The sequence below is a fragment of the Arvicanthis niloticus genome, chromosome 17 (genome assembly GCF_011762505.2).
Source record: "Arvicanthis niloticus isolate mArvNil1 chromosome 17, mArvNil1.pat.X, whole genome shotgun sequence".
NCBI classification, from domain to species: Eukaryota; Metazoa; Chordata; class Mammalia; order Rodentia; family Muridae; genus Arvicanthis; species Arvicanthis niloticus.
The window spans coordinates 53,535,445-53,557,106 of NC_047674.1; the positions used below are offsets into that span (position 1 = coordinate 53,535,445).

The 21,662-nt window shown below is 44.1% G+C and overlaps 1 protein-coding gene and 1 long non-coding RNA gene across 3 annotated transcripts in view; one reads left to right on the forward strand and one right to left on the reverse strand.

The window, feature by feature from the left end:
• The window catches only part of Cdc5l (cell division cycle 5 like), a 42,517-nt gene extending 37,469 nt beyond the window's left edge, over window positions 1–5,048 (reverse strand). Inside the window, exons 1-3 of the mRNA XM_034521612.1 lie at window positions 4,708–5,048; window positions 2,139–2,242; window positions 449–610 (exon numbers count right to left, since the gene is read on the reverse strand). Of these exons, the coding sequence (XP_034377503.1) occupies window positions 449–610; window positions 2,139–2,242; window positions 4,708–4,752 (311 nt within the window). The 5' untranslated portion in view covers window positions 4,753–5,048. The remainder of the gene's footprint in view (window positions 1–448; window positions 611–2,138; window positions 2,243–4,707) is intronic.
• An 87-nt stretch (window positions 5,049–5,135) lies between these two features.
• Window positions 5,136–21,662, forward strand: LOC117722623 (uncharacterized). Of its 2 annotated transcripts, XR_013104694.1 has the most exons (4): window positions 5,136–5,275; window positions 5,687–5,853; window positions 6,408–6,488; window positions 8,143–21,662. It is a non-coding gene; the product is annotated as an uncharacterized LOC117722623 (long non-coding RNA). The 2 variants fall into 2 exon arrangements; XR_004608559.2 differs by having other exon boundaries at window positions 5,142–5,853.

Below are 21,662 nucleotides of genomic sequence, written 5' to 3' on the forward strand. Positions count from 1 at the left end.
AAAATATCCAACTGATGAGCATTACGGGAAACAGCATCTTTACAACTGCTTCATGTGAATAAAACGGCTTTAAAATTCTCTAATTTCAGTATTTCCACTCATGATGAAACAAGCAGCCCTTCCTCACAAATGCAGAACATCCAGGCAAATACACTCCTGAAACAGAACAAGAAGGTCCTAACAAACTCTCAGCAGCGTAGGTGATGGGGCCTCATGCACTGACTCACTCTCACTCTAAGATGAGTGTGACTTGCACACTGTGTAAACTACCCTTCTAAAGAAAGCAAAAGACATAATTTTGCTCAACCATGTGACATCTGAAATATAGACTTCAGTGACTTTAGTTTCTATGGCTTTAGTCACAGGCACAATTAAGCTGGAAAGACTGTAAGTATGTTCAGCACATTAACATACACACAGTCTTCAAGGCGCTCTGAGGACCACTTACAGGAGGAATTCATAGTGTTCCAAGCACTGGGCTGCTGTTCTTCCTATGATCGGAGCGATGGTCCTCCACTGCGTTGGCATCAGCTTGGCCAAGTGCAAGAGTTTTTCTTCCTCTTCTCTGGACCATTCAGTTTTTTTAATACTTGGGTCCAGCCATTCGTACCTATTAAAGACAACATAGCAAACATTTGTCAGCTCCCATGGACTCCAAGACCACACATGCTCTCATCCCTCAATCGCTAACACTATTCTTTCTGACAAGATGATACCTTGTGAAGTCAAACTTACTCATCTTCCCCTCTTCACATTACAATGTATTTTAAGTATGTAAGATTAGTAATACTTAAAAACCTCATAGACTGAAGTGCAAAATGCAATCATGTGACTTCTTTTTTAACTAGTATTTATCTTTATTTGTTTAACCTTTTTTGTTGTTGTTATTTGGTTTGGTTTTTATTGGTAATTGTGGTGTTTTGTTTTGGGATTTTTTGTTTTTTTGTGACAGGGTTTCTCTGTGTAGGCCTGGCTGCCCTGGAACTCCACCTGTAGGCCAGGCTAGCCTTGTACTCAGAGATCTACCTGCCTCTGCCTTCCATGCTGGGATCAAAGGCGTGCACTGGCATACCCAGCACTTGTTCTTAGCTTTTCTGAAGTTCTAAAAGTATCTGGAAAAAAAAATAGCACCTTGTATTATTTATATTGTAATTTCACTGCACTTCCTTATGTTTGAGTCCACAGCATCTTCACTTCCTTCTCCAAGCATCCACTTAAACCCACTAAGTGTACCAGAGCTGTGTGCTTCCAACTGCTGGGCTCTAATTTACAGTAGAGCTCCTACGGCATCCTCCATCTTCTGACATTGCCCACTCTGCCATGTCTGTCAGGTGTTTAGATGGGTGAGAATCTGTCCACATGTCTAAGTCTTCACTGCCCCTGGAGCTCAAGCTAGGCTGAAGCTTGATGGCATAAGGCCACTAAGAGGGAAAGGAATCAAACTACTGCAGCTGGAGAGCCACTTTCCTTCTGCTCTGCATCTGACCCTTTCTTTCCACCATCAGAATCTGGGTCATTTCACACAATCCAAATGATGTTCCTCACAGCACGTGATGGGCTGCAGCTGGGATGGGTTCATTAAAGTCAAGAACCACCACCCTGTTGTAAAGTCAATAAGGTGACACATAGGTGGAATGTTGCATTTTAGTGTAGCAAGTATGCAATATTGCTGTCCCATTACAAGGAAACTAACTACTGTGACCCGGCTTTAAAAAAAAACAAAACAAGCACTGTTTAGCATTTATTTCTTTGGGAAAGGAAGTCCTAATATAACCAATTTATAAACTTTTAGATCACAACTCATTCAATGAACTAAGGTCCAGCTACCTAAGACTTTGTATTGTGTCTCACATGTGTCTCACGAGGCACTCAAATAAATACATGAATTCATTTGGACAAGGATTCACAACTGATCAATTAGTGCTAAGTTGTGAGAAAACAGGCAGGGAAAGAGGAGGAGAAATGGTTTGCTCAAAACACAGGAAGCAAGTGGTAAGTACATCTAAAGGCACCTCTCTCCATACTTCCCTCCATAGCACAGTTCATGCTGGGGGTGGGAGGGTGTCAAAGAGTCATCTCACTCGTCATGGTATAGGGACTGAGGTCATGCTGTTTTCCACTTACTGACTGGTACATACCATCTAGCTTTGCACTGCTTTGCAGATTTCCTATGCAGCAATGAGGCAATCCTAGACCACTGGTTTTTCCCATATTTCATTACCGCTGCTTTCAGAATTTCATCCTAGAAAAGTTACCAAAGAGAATGCATTCAATCACAAGCCTCCAAATGAGAAAAAATAAAACTTAAGTTAGTCCCTGCAGAGTTCCTGTAGAGAGGAATCATTTAAAATGATTTCAAAATCATTTAATCAAATTACACAATCATTTAAAAAAAAAAAGTATGGACACTTTGTTAACAGTTAACAATAACTAGCACAAAAGAATCAGATGGGGATGACTGGGAAGCAGCTCAGTGGTTAAGAGCATGTACTGCTCTTTGCAGAAAATGTGAGTTCAATTCCCAGCACCCTCATCAGGCAGCTTACCTGATTAACTCCAGCTCCAGGGGGATCCAAGGCACCTATACTCATGTACAGACACATAATTTTAAAAATAAAAATGTATCTTTTTTTTTAAACAGAAAAAGGACATCTTACCTGCTCCTCAACAAACTGGAGGTGGGAAAAGTCAATGCTGAAAACACTACTTTATGACAAACAAAATTATTCACCAGTATGTACCTGCAATGCCATTCTCTTCACAAAGATCAAGTTCACATACATTTATATATTTACTAAAAAAAAAAAAAAAAAAAAAAACACCAACAACAACAGAAACAAAAACAAATCTTCCTGAATGTCCACCTTGAGCCAGGTCCTATATACTCCAGGAGAGAGAATCAAAGAAGCAACCTCTCTGGCATCCTACTCAGCACAACAGCCCAGGATCCACAGCTCCCTCTACCTCATCAGTCAGCACACTGTCTACTCCAATCTCCAAAAACCTGTGTCGCCAGAGCACCCAAAGCATAATCCAATGCCCAGACAACCTGCCAAGCAGACTCACAAACACAGAGTCACAGATGAATGCACCTAAGCACTTTACTTTTAGGCTTTTTCCACAATGAACTTGCATTGCCTGCCTTATACTTAAGCCCTCCACTCCATCTTCTCTCCCATTACTAGCTGGTAGAGTACACACCTGGTATACATTAAGTCCTGGATTAGATTCCCGGAAGACTTTGCATGGCAGTACACAACTGTTATCCCAGCCCTGAAGAGGATCAGAAGGGTCACCCTCATCTACATAGCAAGCTCAAAGCCCACTCAAGCTACATAAGACCCTATCTCAGACACACACCCCCCTGCAGGGTTTTGACACTACAGAGGAATCCTGCTGTTACTTGAGACAGTAAATCTCGAGTCTCTTCTAGTTTAAATTGTCTTAGTGTATCCAAGTCCCTTTTCAGTGCCTCCATTTGTAACTTTAGTAAAGGTTTTCTATACTTCAACACATCTTCAACCAAATACATGTGGCAGGTACCTATCCTACAAGATTCATTCCCAAACATCACCAAGCAACCTGCTTCATACTAGAATGCCAAAGCCTGCTCCTTCTGTCCTGCTGCTGTCTGATGAGGACAACTGCAACTCGGTTTTACTGAAAGCCTACTAATGTACCCAGCTGTGTTCGCGATGTTCCAAACTGGCAACTCACTTCAAGAGCTTAAATACTATTGTTTGTCTTACAAAAATGAGTAAACTGAGGCTCTGAGAAGCGACTCGGTCGGAACCACACAGAAGTGATTGTGAAAACAATGGAAGCTGTAGCAAATGAAAACTAGGTGCCACAAAACCACTAGACAACTAACTCTCAACAGGGCGATTAATGAATGGGCAAGGACGCTAAGAAGTGTTCTCAGCTAAGTCTGGAGGATGGCTGGAAAGACACCAAGCAATAAGGAGCTATCTCAAGACAGCACAATGTGGAAAGGTGCTCAGGCATGCAGCGCATTCGATTAAATGCAAGTTAACTTCACTTCTTTTTTATTTCCTTTCTTCTCCCATTCCGCTCACCCTGACATAACCTACACCATTTCTGGAAGCAAACACCGTCGTACGTTAAGTCTGTCCTAGCTGGCTTCTATCCCGGCAAGGGTGGCGTGAGTGGAACGGTAAGAGAAAGGACCTTGGGGATTCGCAGAACCGACAGACTATGCCCGGGGACCAGATAAGCAGGGAGGTGCAGACGTAAACGCGCAGCCGGCCCGGCTGGAAGGAAGTCACAGAAAAACAAAGTTGCGGCCACAGCGGCTTCTGGCAGAGCGAAGCGCTGTGTACGGGCTGAGAAAGGAAAAGGGTTTGCAGAAAAACTAGGCTCCCACGGAGGGGACGGAGGTCCCGTCGGGGCCGCCACGGGGTTGCAGAGGACACTGAGGGGGCGCGTCCCTAACTGAACAAATGAGTGTCCAAGGGCCTAGCAAATGCCAGGCAGGGAGCGCCCAGCGACAAGTCGCGACCTCGCCCCCGCGGGGAGCCAGGTGACCCGCGTCCGCACCCACGCATGGCAATGGTCCCCGGGGTCCGCGCAGTCGCGGCCCCCCACGAACACCCCGCAGGACAGCCACGGCTCCCGGAGCTCCCCGCGCGTGCGCACAAGCTACCGGACCCGGAGGAGGGCTGCGGACGGCGGGAAAAGCTGCCTCACCTCCGTATTCCTCCACACGCCCCCTTTGATCATAATCCGGGGCATCTTGGCGGCGGAGTGTCCCGGCAAGCGGCCGAGAGGAGCTTCGAGAAAGTAGTAACGGCGCTTCGGTCACGGGACGCAAAGAAGCCACTTCCTCCAAAAGCGACCTTCTGCTTGGAAGAGATCTGCGCAGGCGCTGCGCAGGCAGCCCCGGTAAATCTCGCGAGATCTTAGCGGCCGAAGGCCAAAGAGGCGGCTTGTTTGGAACCTTAAGACTGACGGAAAATCATCAAACCGCAGAGGCCAAAGCGCCCGACGTCGCGCGCAGGTCCGAGACAGGTTGGAGGAAAACAAAAGTCTCGCGAGATGCCAGAGGTGGAACTTGGACGGGAACGCCGTGAAGGGATTGGTCCTGACGTCACTCGAGGGGCGGGGCGGTACGGGGGCGGGGCGGAAAAATGTCAGGGGTGTGGCGTTCCGAAGCACGGTTGATCGCCAGGGAGGTTTGTTAGTTTATTTAACAGAGCGCTGCGCAGGACATCACGGCGGCCAGAACTTCCCCGAAGACTCAGGGAGACGCAGTGGTGTGAGTCTGTTCTCTTATCCTTCCTAGTGGAGAGGTCAGCTCAGGAACTTTGGAAAGGTCATGGGACACTTGGCCCTCCGGAAGGGACAGGCTGATTAACATTCCTCCGACCACAGTTGTGGGGGAACCGACCTGCTGGTCGGGACGCATTCCACAGGACAGACCGTTGGCCACCCACAGACAAGGGAAGCCCTGGCCACCTCCCAAAAGACCAATCAGTTTAAAAGTCACACACTGTTCTGCCAATCATATTGTGCCTACTTCCTGTGTCTCTATTCTGCCCCTGAAAACTGTTTTAAGAGCTCACTGAACTGAGCTGCGCGGGGTCGGCGGCGCCCCTCCTTCGGGTGCAGGACGATCCCAACGCCTTGGAACGATAAATTCCTCTTGCTTTTTGCATGGTTCACTCAGGGGGTCCCCGGTAAGCTAAGGCTCGGCAGAGTTTTACACTGGAAGGGCCACGAAGACTTCACCTCAGCCCCCAAGGAGTTCAAGAAGATGCCCTAGGAACCCTCAGAAAACGTCACGCCGGGCGGTTTTCACTCATCCCTCACTGTTGGGTCTCTAGAACAAACTCGGTGAGTTTCCGGAGTCTTGCCCCTGGAATCCTGTGTCATCTGAAGAGTGGAACTAAGGGCAAATACTTGTTATAAAACCAGAGGACAGCTGGGATTCCACAGAATCTCGGTGAGGTGGAAATTGTCAAACTCTCTGGCATTTCCTCATTCCCATGCAAACTTCTTCACTATTCCACAGCAGTTATTTGGTGCCACCCCAGGTTCTTAGGGAAAGATTTTATTCCATGCATAGCCGGCTCTGGTGAGTTGCCATTGTTTGTGCTTCTGTTTGCCTCTTCTCAAAGACATGAACAATTTCCGGATTCGATTTTTGTTACTATTTTTCCCTTGAAATAGTAAATTGTATCAAAATATCACTGCTTTCAGTTGAGAGGGAGGTAGTGTGGTGTTATGAAGAACACTTGGGTTTAGTGACCTAAAATCTCATTTCACTCTTGTCAACTGACAGGATAACAGGTGACAAGCCTCTGGTACTCTGCTTTCTTGTAAAGATGTGTGACCATTACCTCCTGCCAACATCTCTTAGTTGTATGGTTTTTATCCCACACACCTAGGTCGCACACCACTTGCTTGACCAGATCCAAGCAAAACTGAAGACTCCACCCTGGGGATTTTATCACTAGGATCCAAAAGAGGTCAGTATTTCTGCTAGCTGTTGAGTCTCTAACCTACCAATTGTGTGACACCTAACAATTATATTTTGAACTACATGGTCCCTGGATCCAGAACATTCCCAAGTCATAGCTACGTCCATATTCCCCTTTTGGATTTAGCCATTGGAGTTAGCTTTCCATTATTTGTAATCAAGAGTCCTAATAAATCCACAGTTGAACCAGTCCTCACATAGGCTATTCCAAAGGTTCATGACAATGGTTTATTCCACTCAACATTCTGTCATCTTTATGCTAACTTTAAAAATATATATCTTTTCCTTAAGACATGTTAAATGTCATCTGCTAGAAAATTGTTACAAAGCCAGGTGGTGGTGGTACATGCCTTTAATCCCAGCACTTGGGAGGCAGAGGCAGGTGGATTTCTGAGTTCGGGGCCAGCCTGGTCTACAGAGTGAGTTCCAGGACAGCCAGGGCTACACAGAGAAACCCTGTCTCAAAAAAAAAAAAAAAAAAAAAGAAAGAAAGAAAGAAAGAAAGAACATTGTTACAAAGGATTGGTATTTTGAGAACAGAACATATTTTAGCGACTTTTTTTTAAGATTTTATTTTATTTATGAGTACACTGTAGCTGTCTTCAGACACACCAGAAGAGGGCATCAGATCCCGTCATAGATGGTTGTAAGCCACCATGTGGTTGCTGGGAATTGAACTCAGGAACTCTGGAAGAGCAGTCAGTGCTCTTAACCACTGAGCCATCTCTCCAGCCCCTTCCGCAACCTTTTGAGATATTCCATGTCTGTGGTGTGGATTCAAGTCATTGCCCTTTTTACTATGTGAATTAGTCCTCCAAGTGCCATGCAGGCCCTTCTGTGCACAGCAGCCCTGGCGACTGTCCTTGAACACCTTTGAACATAGATGGTGTGCCCTCAGGATGCAGTAGATGGAAAATCTGGAACCTCTGAGATCAGAGCCTCATATCCAGAAACAAAGAGATAGGTTCCACATCTTACTCACTCACCCAACATACATTTTCCCAAATATCCCTCAGAAAAATCAGTTGAATGGGAAACTCAATAAACACATTTCATGATTACTTCATTTCAACCAAATAAACAAAACAAAAAAAAAAAGACCCCCACATTTTCCATCCTCCACTTTACCAAAATGAAACCCAATAAGAGCTAGTAAGATGAGGAAATCCCCCCTACTCCCCGTTGTGAGTTGAAATTCATCTCTGACTAGATACATTCACATCCTAACCCTTGGTGCCTATACATGTAGAACTCATTGGGAAATACTGTATCATCTTCACAGATGTGATGGGGCTGAGGTCAGACCATAACTAGTGTGAAGCTAACTCTCCAGCCATCGGTCAGTATCCGCATAAGGAAAGTGACTTGTACTTTTAATTCTCACCCATGCACCACACTTCCTCTTTTTGCAGTGATTTTATCTCCTGTTTTTAATTCTTAGACAGAAAGTTCATGCCTGGATTCCTGTATATCTGACTGATCCATGGCATAGGGGATCTGCTTTAAAACAAGTTAGTTATGCTCCAGGACATACACATACAAAAGGATTCATTGGAATGATTTTTGTAGCTGTCACAGCTGCCACGGTTACGCTATTCAAAATAAGCACTTGAAAAATGATGTTTAATAACTCCCTTCTATAGTTTTCAGGACTGTGATGGCTGTTGTTCATTGTCAACTTGACTAAATCTGGAATCAGCTACAACCCAGAAATGGAGAACACACCTATGAGAGATTGTCTGCTTAAAGTAGATAAATCCACTTCTAGTCCAGACCTTTGAGGTAGGAAGACACACACCTTTAATCCATATCTTGATGTGGGAAGACACAGACCTTTAATTTGAATCTTGAGGTGGGAAGACACCAAATCTTTAATCTAAATCTTGAGGTATGTCCAGGAAAGACATACCTTTAATATGAGCCATACTTTCAGCTGGACATCTATATAAGGACATAGAATAAGGAAGCTTTTGCTCTTTATCTACTCGCCCTCACCTTGCTAGCACATCCATTCCTTCATTGGCATTAGAGCCTACTTCCGGATTGCAGCATATACTGAAGACCAGCTGAGACATGCAGCCTCGTGGGATTGAGCAACATTTTTAGACTTTCTGTTCATAGCTAGCCATTGTTGGACTAGCTGGACTGCAGGAAAAAGAGAGACTCGTTTCATAAGTTCTGTGACTCTAGAGAACCTTGACTAATAAAGATTTTGGTACCAGAAGTGGTTCTAGAGAAACCAAAGTATAAAGATGGATATTTTAAGTATCTGGAATAGGCATTTCAATTCGCCAGCACCTTCAGCTACTGAAGCCTCTCCAGTCACCCCCTCTCCTGAGAGCTCAGAGAGTACTGAAAGTCCATGGTGTGAACTGTATTACAAACTTAAAGAGATAAATGAATTTGATTATCCTGACTCACCAATTGTGAACAACAATGGATTAGGTGACACTGTATATGAAACTTTTGACAGTTTGGGGGAAAATAAGAGCAATGATGCTGCTGGTTGGTTCCTTTTAGCATCTCTGGATAAACTGTTAAAGGATAGGAATGAGCTCCGGGATAAAATTAACCAACTTCAGAATATGGTGAAGAACAGCAAAGAAGTTAGTGATAAAATTGACCATCTCCAAATGCTCATAAACAATCTAAAGGTTTCTAAATGTGCCCTGGAAGAGAATCTTCTCTCCAGCAGCCACGAAGCTCGATTTATGGAAAATCAAACTGAAGCTCTCATTGTAAGGTTAGCTGAATCACAGGGAAAATTCAAGTCCCAGCCTCAGAGGGCGTTGGCAGGTAAAGTAAGGGCATTAATTGGTAAAGAATTAATTGGTAAAGAAGGGGATCCTGTGACATGGGATGAGGATGTGTGGGAGGACCCTGTTGAAGCTGAGAACTTGGAATCCTCAGAATCTCAAGTGTTGACCTCACCTGAGGAAGCAGTACCCTCAGCCCCACCCCTTGAAGTACTGCCTTTTTCACCTTTCACTGAGGAAATTAATCCTTTATTGTCTATTAAACCAGTAGTGACTATCTCTGAAGGAAATGCCAGGCAAGATAATACTGATGTTCCTCAGAGCCCCAAAGTAGTTGCCTCTAGACCTATAGCCAGACTTAAGGCAAAGCAGGCTCCTAGAGGGGAGGTAGAAAGTGTGGTCCATGCGGAGGTAAGCTATACTACTAAGGAGCTTAATGAGTTTGCTAATTCATTCAAGCAGAAGCCTGGGGAATACGTGTGGGAATGGCTTTTAAGGGTGTGGGATAATGGTGGAAGGAATATAAAACTGAATCAGGCTCAGTTTATTGACATGGGCCCTCTGAGTGGAGATTCTAGGTTTAATATGGAAGCTCGCACGATTCAAAAAGGTGTCAAAAGTTTGTTTGAATGGTTGGCTGAAGTGTTTGTCAAAAGATGGCCTACTGAGAAGGAATTGGAGATGCCTGATATTCCCTGGCTTAGTGTTGACGAAGGGATTTTAAGGCTCAGGGAAATTGCAATGCTAGAGTGGATACGCTGTGTAAAACCTAATGCTCAACAATGGGAAGGCCCAGAAGACATGCCCTTCACTAATCCAATAAGACGTAAAATGGTAAGAGGGGCACCAGCACATTTGAAGAGTTTTGTTCTCTCTCTTTTGCTTGTGCCAAACCTTACGGTTGGAGATGCTGCTGCTCAATTGGATGAATTAAATGCAATGGCCTTAATCGATCCCCGGGGTAGCAGGAGCCCAGTGGCAGCACTGAATCGACAAAAGCAAGGTGATCATAACTATTGTATGAGCAGCATAGACAACACAGTGTTCATAATGGCATGACTCATACGGACCTTTGGTACTGGCTCATCAGTCGTGGTGTTTCCAGGCATGAAGTAGATAAGAAGCCTACTGAATATTTGATCTGTATAAGTGGAAAAAAAATCCCAAACAAATGAAAAAGAGGCTACATTGAATCATGGCACAAGGCAATCTCAGCCAGTAAATCAATTTTCAGATTTGAGCCAGTTTGCAGACCCAGAACCCCTTGAATGAAGGAGTGGCCAAGTTCCCCTGAGGAAAGACTTGATAAAACACTTTAAAGTTTTACTGTTAATCGTTCTCCAGTCCTTCCCCAGAGGAAAGGGTAAATGTACACTGGGGCAAGGAAACAATCAGACTTTCCAGGGTCTATTGGATACTGGCTCTGAATTGACACTGAATCTGGAAGATCCCATTTAACATTGTGGCCCTCCAGTTAGAGTAGGCATTTATAGAGGCCAGGTAATTATTGGCATTTTGGCTGAAGTCCTACTTACATTATGTCCTTGAACTCATCCCATGTTATTCCCCCAGTCACAGAGTGTATAATTGGGATATATATATTTAGAAGTTGGAAGAATACTCATATTGATTCCCTAACCTGTGGAATGGGGGCTATTATGGTTGGAAAGGCTAAATGGAAGCCTTTAGAGTTGCCTCTGCCAAAGAAAATAGTGAATCAAAAACAGTATTTCATCCCTGGAAGAGATGCAGACATTAGTGCCACTGTCAAGTTCTTGAAAGATGCAAAGGTGGTTGTTTCTACTGCATCTCTTTTTTAACACTGCTATCTGGCCAGTTAAATGACAGTTGACCATCAAAAACTCAATCAAGTATTAGCTCCAGTTACAGCTTCTGTACCCAATGTAGTGTCCTTACTTGAGCAAATCTTCTGATACATGGAATTCAGCTACTGATCAAGCAAATGCCTTTTTCTCAGAACCTATTCATAAGGACCACCAGATGCAATTCCATTTCACATGGCAAGGTCAGCAGTATACCTTTACAGTTTTACCTCAAGGATATATAGACTCTCCTGCTCTATGTCATAACTTAGGTAGAAGGGATCTTGGTTGTCTGACTCGTCCACAAAATAGCACATTGGTGCACTGTATTGATGACATCATGTTGACTGGACCAAGTGAACAGAAGGTAGCAACTACTTTGGACTCATTGGTAACACATATATGTATCAGAGGATAGGAAATAAACCCAACCAGAATTCAAAGACCATCTACCTCAGTGAAATCCTTAAGAGTCCAGTGTTGTGGGGAATATAGAGATATTCCTTGTAAGGTGAAGATAAACAATTACAGTTGACCCCACCCCACCAAGAAAGAAGTATAACATTTAGTGGGCCCATTTGGATTCTGGAAGCATTACAATTCTCACATGGGTATGTCACTCCAGGCCATATACTAAGTGACTAGGAATGTTGGCTTTGTATGGGGCCTGGGACAGGAGAAAACTGACAGATGCAGGCTACTGTGCAAGCTGCTCTACCACTTGGACCATATGATCCAGCAGACCCAATTGTACTTGAGGTGTCAGTGACAGACAGGGATGCTGGCATACCTATAGGTGAATCACAGAAGAGACCTTTGGGATTTGGGAACATGGCTCTACCATCATTTGTAGACAACTATTCTCCCTTTAAAAGACAGCTCTTGGCCTCAGTGGAAACTGAACATTTGACAATGAGCCACCAAGTTACCATGCGACCTGAACTGCCCATCATGAGCAGAGTATTACTGGACCTTCAAAATCATAAAGTAGGACCTGTACAGCAGCAATCCATTATCAAATGGAAGTGAGATAGAGCTGGAGATATGGCTGAGCAGTTAAGAGCACTGGCTGCTCTTCCAAAGGTTCTGAGTTCAATTCCCAGCAACCACATGGTGGCTCACAACCATCTGCAGTGGGATCTGATACCCTCTTCTGGTGTGTCTGAAGACAGCTGCAGTTTATTCATACACATAAATCTTTTTTTAAAAATGGAAGTGGTTTATACATAATTGGACCTGAGCCTGTCCTGATGGCACAAGCAAGTCACATGAAGAAGTTGCCCAAATGCCTATGGTTTCTGCTCTTGTTACAGTGCAATCTTGCTGCCAAGCATGCACCTATAGCCTCATGGGGTGTTCCCTATAATCAGCTTACTGAGGAAGAGACAACTAGGGCCTGGTTTACTATGGTTGTGCACTTTATACAGGCACCACCCAGAAGTGGACAGCTGCAGCATTACAAACCCCTTAGGGGACAACTCTGAAAAGATGCTCATGAAGGGAAATCTTCACAGTGGGCAGAACTTGGCCAGATGAATGATTGTTCTCTGATTCATGTGTTGTAAATGGATTAGCTGGATGGTCATGGACATGGAAAGATGATGATTGGAAAATCGGTGAGAAAAACAGCTGAGGAAGAAGTATGTGGATACATCTTAGCAAATGTGCAAAGGATGTGAAGATATTTGTGTCCCATGTAAATGCTCATCAAAAGGTGACTTCAGCTAAAGAGTTTAGTAATCAAGTAGATAGGATGACCTATTCTGTGAACAGTCAGCCTCTTTCCCTAGCCATCCCTGTCATTGCCTAATTTCTACATTGTCGCCACCCACATCCGACCTGCGGAATAAGGCAATGGCAACCGTGTTCTTCTTCAAGCAGTTTATTCAGCAACCCTTGTACAGCAAGCTTCTTCTGTCTTTTTAAGCCTGTGCAGCCCCTTAAATATTTGCCCTGCTCCTATCAACGACTGCCACGAAGTCACTGGAGATTGGCCATTCTCAATGATGCGAGGTGGGGTGATCGGGCTCCCACACCTCCGAGCGTATACAACTCCATACATGGAGTTGTTTTTCTCTCAAGCATTGCCTAGTCATTCAGGCTAGCTATATGCCAAGCGCCATCTTATAATGGCGAGGGTGAAACCGCTTCCCACAGTTCCCCCTTTTTTATTTTATGCAAGCAAGAGGACATAGAGGTCTGATCCCCTGTGTATTAGGGAGATTGTCAACCCCATTTCGCCACCTGTCGTTTCTCAGTATGGTTACTATGGGCAACCCAACCCTGTGCCGTTTTCCAGAGGACAGGTTCAAGGGCAAACCTGTATGCAATCAGACATATGTCTGGGGGCGTGCAGAACCCCCTGTGGTGCCACGCCCTACATCCTGCTGCACTGTCAGATTTCTGAGGTTTTTAAATAGCTCAGCCATACCTTCGGGGATTGGCCCCCCTCCAAAGCGGCAAATGCTTACACAACCATAGCGGTATCTCTGCGCTGTTGTCTACGCATCTTCAAGATACAGTGCTAGGCAACTGACAAGAACAAGACAAAAAGCTTAAGACCCCAATTCCCGCCCATTCTTTTAGGTGGTTCATTGTAGATCGGATCCAGGAGGCCAGGCCCTCAGTGACAGGTCAACACTGGTGGAATTCACGTGCACTCTGGCTAGCCGCAGCTTCTGCATCAAGCCATCGAAATCTTCTGTCCAATTTCCTGTAAAATACTAAGAAAAATTTCTAGACAAATGAGCTGCTTGACTTGCATTTTCATATCTTATAGATGTCACACAAAGACCTGTATACTTCCACTGACAGCCCAACTGAGCTAATTCCATGAACACATCTACTTGCTCCTGGACTAGATCCACTCTTTGATTCACCAGCATAATGCCGGCTCTCAATTGAGAATTAATCTGCCTCTGTGTATCCAGGGCCATAGCTGCATTGGCCTGCTGCAGTAGCAGCAGTAGCTGACACTGCAATAGGTGTCACGATGGTGGCAGTGATACCAAAATCCCTGCGTGTCCTAAACAGGGTCATAGCTGATGGGGCCTCCACCGGCCAAGGAACAAATCTAGGCATTCCCATCTGAACTCTTTAGTTTCTCCCTGCAGGGTCAGGATCTTTTCCCCCATCACCATCAGCATGAGCATCATCTTCACTAGCAACATCATGATTAGATAGGAGCTTCTGTTGTCGGCTTTGAGCTGGACGAGTAAATCTATCTGGAACCCACAATGGCTGTTGCCCATCCTGTGGAAAAACACAAACAGACCCTCTCGCCCACACCAACACTGGGTCTGGGCCATTCCACTGACCAGTAAGGATATCCTTCCATAACACTTGTCCTTTATTTGCTGGAGACTGTTGCGCATGTCGCTCTGCCTCGGACTTACCCTCTTTGTCCAATTGAAAATAATTGAGAGTAAAAAGAGCAATAGCAAGTCTTTCTCTAGGTGTCTTTTCCATACCTACCCCCCCTTTTTGTTTTATTAAACACTCCTTCAAGGTTCTATGGGCACACTCAACTATGCCCTGTCCTTGGGGGTTATATGGGAGTCCAGTGGAATGAGATAGTCCCATGGCTTTGCAAAAGCTCTCAAATTGGGAGGAGGTGTAAGCTGGGCCATTATCTGTCTTTAAGGACTTTGGCATTCCCCAGGCATTCCATGCCTCAAAGCAATGCACAATGACATGTCTTGCTTTCTCTCAGGTCATTGCCGAAGCGGCTATGACTCCAGAGGCAGTGTCTACAGATACATGTACATACTTTAATTTTCCAAATTCAGAAAAGTGTGTAACATCCATTTGCCAAATATGCAAAGGGCATAAACCCCAGGGATTAACACCCACAGTTGGGACAGCAATATATGACAGACAGGAATTACAGCTTTTCACAATGCTACGAGCCTCCTCGAGAGAGATCTTAAAGCGAGTAGCCAATGCGAGTGCATTGACATGAAATTGTCCATAGAATGTCTTAGCGTTTTGAACAGGAGTATGAGCAGAGAAGATAAAGATGGCTCTGGTAGCCTTATCTGCCAAATCATTTCCATCTGCCAATGGACCAGGAAGTCCAGTATGAGCTCGAATATGTTGTACATAAAATGGATTTTTTTTTCTGTTTAAAATTTTCTGTTGTAATTGAATTAAAATTTCTCGAATTGTACTTTTAACATTTATTTTTCCTACTGCTTCCAATATCTTAAGAATATTTACCACATACTGAGAATCAGAAATCAAATTAAAGGATTCTTTAAATTTTTTTAAATACCATTAATACGTAATTCAATTACCTAAGGGGACTCTATGCCAAACTGAACAACTTTGGGGCTATCACCAGAAACCACATATGAGCCACAGCCAGTTTTAGATCCATCAGTAAATATTATTTTTGCATCTTTTAATGGAACAGCGCTAGTCATCTTTGGAAAAACCACTGGATGTTCTTTTATAAATTGTAATAAGGGATCCTTAGGTAAATGATTATCTATAATACCTAAAAAGGAACATCTCAAGATAGCCCAATCATCCATGGTGGCACATAATACCTCTTGTTGCTGGGCTGTATAGGGCACCACAATATTTTGTGACTCACTTCCAAAATATTGTATGCTTTGTTGTAATCCTTGTAAGGCCAAAGCAGCCACAGCATTTGGATAATACTCTAAGATCTTTCCAGGTGATATTTTTGGATGTATCCAAAGCAAAGGTCCTCCCTGCCAAAGAACTCCAGTGGGCTGCTTTGGGGTAGATAAGATACACAATTCTAAGGGGGCTGTTAAAACTCTCCTACGCAAGTAAGAGGTTGATGGGGCCTTTTCTACCTCATCCAGGGCTATTCAAGCCTCAGGTGTCAAACTTCTAGGAGACATCAAATCAACATTTCCTGGCAATATATCATATAGTGGTTGTAATTGGCTATTGGACAATCCTAAACAAGGCCGAATCCATTGAATATCCCCCAACAATTTCTGAAAATCATTTAAGGTACACAATCCATCCTTACATACTTGAATTTTTTGTGGCCTTATTTCTTTTGCAGTAATGACAGATCCCAAATGATTAATTACTTTTTCTTGTTGTACCTTCTCGGGGGCTATAATTAGGCCAAAATGTCTCAATTCTTTAACCATCAATGTATATGCTTCTTCTAAAATTTGTTTACTCTTTATAGCCAATAAAATATCATCCATATAATGATAACAATAAAGCTTTGGGAATTTTTGTCTAACGTTAACTAATGCCTTATTCACATAGAGTTGACACATGGTAGGACTGTTGGCCATACCTTGAGGCAAAACAACCCACTCATATCTCCGGTCTGGTTGGGCACGATTAATGGAGGGAAGAGTAAAAGCAAAACACTTGGCATCTTGTTTATACAAGGGAATGGAAAAGAAGCAATTTTTAATATCTATTACTATAAGGGGCCATTCCTCTGGTAAAGTAGAGGGCAATGTAAGCCCCTCTGAACAGGTCCCATAATTTCCATTTGTATATTAATGGCTCTAAGATCATGTAACAATCTCCATTGTCCAGATTTCTTTTTGATAACAAAAATTGGCGTATTCCAAGGAGATGTGGATGATTGAATATGTCCTAAAGCCAGTTGCTCATTTACCAATTCTGTGGCTGCCTGTAGCTTTTCTGAGGACAGTGGCCACTGAGGAACCCAAACTGGGTCCTCAACTTTCCATGTTATGGGTAATGCTTCCTCAGCGGCCCCTAGGAAAAACCTAGCCCTGTTCTTCCCTTTTTCGGGTTGGGTAATATAGGGGATTTCCTGCCCTGTAGGTACTTTCCCAACCCATGTTCAGGGTGGTGCCCCATGTCTTTCATAAGCTTCACTGCAGTTGAGCCATACGTGGTCTCATTTGTCAATACAAAGCCCATGTCTTGCAATAGATCCCTTCCCCACAGGGACATGGGTATCTCTAGCACATAGGGCTGCATCATTCCTGAATGTCCCTCTTGATCTTTCCAACTTAGGGAGCGGGCACTAACATCAGGGGATTTGCTATATCCCAGTCCTTGTAATAATTGTTCCGACTTTTGAGTAGGCCATCCTTTCGGCCAGTCCTTTACAGCTATAATGCTTTTGTCTGCGCCAGTATCCAGGAGACCAAGAATAGGTTTTCCCTCAATTTGTAATTCAATGAGGGGCCTCTAGTCCAAATCTATGGCATAGCCCATATAAGGCGTGCCTGAGGATCCAAACCCTTGTCTTTCTTTATTGGCTGAGGGAAACAAAGAATGGCAGCTTGGTAGCACAAGTAATTGTGCAATTCTATCCCCTGGGGAGATTGCAGCTATTCCCCTGGGAGAAGATACCATGATTTTTACAATGCCAGTATAGTCAGAATCAATTACTCCAGGGTGAACAATGACCCCCTGCATAGTGGTAGAGCTTCTACCTTAAATCAAGAGTCCTACTGTTCCTTTGGGCAAAGGTCCTTTGAAATCTGAAACCACCAACTGGGGTCCCATTTGGGGTAAGTCTGGTGGTGGCACAGAGGTCAAGCCCTGCACTTCCTCTTGTTGCCCTTCTCGCTGATTCCATGCCATTGGCCTTCTCAGTGATGGCCAGGATCTCTCCTCCTCCATTGCCCCATATATTTGAGGGCCCTAAGGACGGAGGCCCCATGCCCCATTTTTTGGCTTAGCGCCACCAAACCCAGGAGCAAGTGGTTGCCCATTTATGTCCTTGACTGATCTACATTCATTGGCCCAATGGTTCTCCTTTTTGCAATGATGGCAGAGCCCCAGGGAGGGTTTCAAAACTCTCCCACTCCCTCCTTTTTGGGGGCAGTTCTTCTTTAGGTGTTTCCGGGCTGACCACACCTAAAGCAATTCCCAGAATTGGTTCCTTGCCTCCACGTAAGTTGCATGACTACAGATGCTAAGCCAGCATTAGATAGTGGTCTGCCTATCTCCCTGCATATATCTTCATCCCGACCTCCAATCCCTTACTTTTATAGGGGTTGATAGCCTGTCGGCACTCCTTGGTGCACAATTCAAAAATTACCTGTTTGATTAATGGCATGGCTGCATCAGGATCCCCAAAAATTCTGCCAGCAGCCTCTATCATTCTGGCCACAAAGTCAGCAAAAGGCTCAGCTGGCCCCTGAGTTATCTTTGTTAGGTTCCCTTGTACTTCTCCCTTATTAGGAAGGTCCTTCCACGCCCTGGTGCCTAATTGATTAATCTGCTCGTATACCTGCATTGGATAATTAATCTGTTGGTTGGCAAATCTACCCTGTCCTAGTAGCATCTCTTGATTCCTGCAGCCGCATTAGCAGCGGCCTGCTCTGCTGAGAACTCTATGAAAAATGCTTTCCAATCAAGATATTGGCCAGGAGTTAAGCAGGCCTTGGCTAGACTCATCCAATCACTTGGGGTCATACAATATCGATGAAGAGATTCTAATTGTACTATGACAAAAGCTGCACTAGTGCCATAAGCACGGACCCCCCTCTGCAAGCCGTTGAATTATTTTAAATTCCAGTGGCTCATGCACCCTATTGCCTCCTCCATCTTGAAATACAGAAAAGCACTGTTGTGCCATGTCTTTCTTCCAAGCTTCCGGACAGAAGCTCCGGCCATCAGATGTAGGTGTCTCCGGCACATAGGCCGGTGGCCGAGGCAAAGTCAGGGGCCCTGGAGCCAAGGGCTCCACCTTCAGTTCTGCTTTTTCTAGCCTTTTCACTAGCTTTTCAATCTCTTCCTCCATCTCAGAGTCCTCTTCCTCCTCATCTGTCTCTTCTGATTCCTCTGAATTTGCTGATCTCTCCTCCTTTAATTGCTCTAACACCTTGGATCCTTTTTTAAGTTCTTTCTGACATCTTCCTTCTTTGTCCTGGATGCAGCTACGCACCAACTTCCACAAAGGCCAAACACCGCCTTTTAACTCTCCTTGCTCCCATACAAAATCAAGATCTTTCCCAAGCTTATCCCAGCTTCTAAGTGTCAAGTGACCTGAAACAGCAAACCATGGGGCCACTTTATCAATTTCTTGTAAAGATCTTTCTAATGTAGAGGGTTTTATCCCCAGCCCTTTGGCTTTTAAAAGCTCTTTCAGGGCAAGAAAAATTGGGTGACTTTGTGAAGTTCCCATCTTATAAGAAACTTGTCCGAAAATCTGGAACTTTATCGGCTAGTTTCACTTTAGCACTTTATCATCTCCTCCGAGAGCCTGACTTGTCCCACTTACCCGGAACTTACCCAGTCGACTGCACTGAAGCTGAACACGTCCCGAGGGGTTTCGGGTCCCCGTATGGGCCACCACTTAAGGCAATGGCAACCGTGTTCTTCTTCAAGCAGTTTATTCAGCAACCCTTGTACAGCAAGCTTCTTCTTTCTTTTTAAGCCTGTGGAGCCCCTTAAATATTTGCCCTGCTTCTATCAACGACTGCCACGAAGTCACTGGAGATTGGCCATTCTCAATGATGGGAGGTGGGGTGATCGGGCTCCCACACCTCCGAGCGCATACAACTCCATACATGGAGTTATTTTTCTCTCAAGCATTGCCTAGTCATTCAGGCTAGTTATATGCCAAGCGCCATCTTATAATGGCGACGGTGGAACTGCTTCCCACACTACATGAACAAAGTGGCCATGGTAGCATAGATGGGGGTTATGCATGGACTCAACAATATGGACTTTCACTCACCAAGACAGATAATGGCTACAGCTGCTTCTGAGTGCCAAATCTGCCAATAGCAGAGACCAACATTGAGACCTAGATATGACACCATTACCTGGGGTGATCATCCAGCAACCTGGTGGCAGGCTGACTACATTGGACCACTTCTTCCATGGAAAGGACAGTGCTATGTCTTTACTGGAGTAGATACTTAATTCTGGTTACAGATTTGCATTTCTTGCACATAATGCTTCTGCCAAAACCACAATTTATGAATTTACAGAATGCTTTATCTATCATCATAGTATTCCACAAAGTATTTCTTTTGGCCAAGGTATTCACTTCACAGCTAGAGAAGTGTGGCAGTGGGCCCATGATCATGGAATCCAATGGTCTTACCATGTTTCCCACCAACCTGAAGCAGCTGACCTGATAGAAATATGGAATGGCCTTTTAAAGATACAGTTACAGTACCAGTTAGGTAGAAGCAGCCTGAAGGGCTGAGGCAGGATTCTTCAGAAGATAGTATATACTTTGAGTCAGCATCCAGTGTAAGGACAATTTCTCCCATAGCCAGGATCCATGGATCTAGGAATCAAGAACTAGAGAAGGGAATGTTTCCACTCGCTATCACCCCTAATGACCTAGGGGTGGGGAAGTGCTGTCTGTTCCTGCAACCCTAAATTCTTTGTTTCCAGAGGGAGAAGTCTCCTGCCAGGAACTACAACAAAAATTCCATTGAACTATAAGCTCAGACTTTCCTCTGGCATCTTTGGGCTTCTAATGCCCTAAAACCTACAGGATAAGAAAGGAATAGCAGTGTTAGGAGGAGTAATTGATCCAGATTACCATGGGAAAATTGGATTGCTTCTCCACACAGAAGTAAGAGAGATTATGTCTGGAGTACAGGAGATTCTTTATGGTGTCTCTTAGTACTATCATAACATGTAATTAAATTCAATGGGAAACTACAACAACCTAATCCAGGCAGCATGACGGAGGGCACAGACCCTTCAGGAATGAAGGTATGGGTCATTTCTCCAGGAAAAGAGCCAAGACCTGCTGAGGTACTCGCTGAGGGTAGAGGAAATACAAAATGGATAGTAGAGGATGGTAGTTATAAATACCATCTAAGGTCACCTGACCAGTTGCAAAAAAATGAGGATTATAGTTGACATGAATGCTTCTGTGGTATTTTCTTAAGAATGCATTTGTCGGGCAGTGGTGGCACATGCCTTTAATCCCAGCACTTGGGAGGCAGAGGCAGGCGGATTTCTGAGTTCAAGGCCAGCCTGGTATACAGAGTGAGTTCCAGGACAGCCAGGGCTACACAGAGAAACCCTGTCTCAAAAAAATGCCAGCCGGGCAGTGGTGGCACATGCCTTTAATCCCAGCACTTGGGAGGCAGAGACAGGCAGATTTCTGAGTTTGAGGCCAGCCTGGTCTACAGAGTGAGTTCCAGGACAACCAGGACTACAGAGAAACCCTGTTTCAAAAAAACAAAACAAAACAAAAAAAAAAAAAAAAAGAATGCATTTGTCCAAATATTTGTGTTTTCCTTCAATTTCTTTATCATATGTTATAATATCAATTAAGAGAATATCACAATTATAAATTTGAGATACTAAAAGGATGTCCCCTAAAGGACATTGCCACCTATACTAAATTTATAATTTGTTTGCAGTTGTACGAGGGTTGTACGGGTTATATCATGTTAGGTGTAATTATGACTTGGTTAAATATATAATGCATCTGTGATTGTACATGGGATGGTTATATTATGTTTAGGCATTATCGTGACCTGATAGTTTTTATTTGGAAGTTAATTATGACATAAGAAGCTATGATTGTGTGACAAGTTGAAAAGAGGTGGACTTCTGATGGCTATTCTTGGTTGTCAACTTGACTATATCTGGAATAAACTATAGTCCAGGAATGGA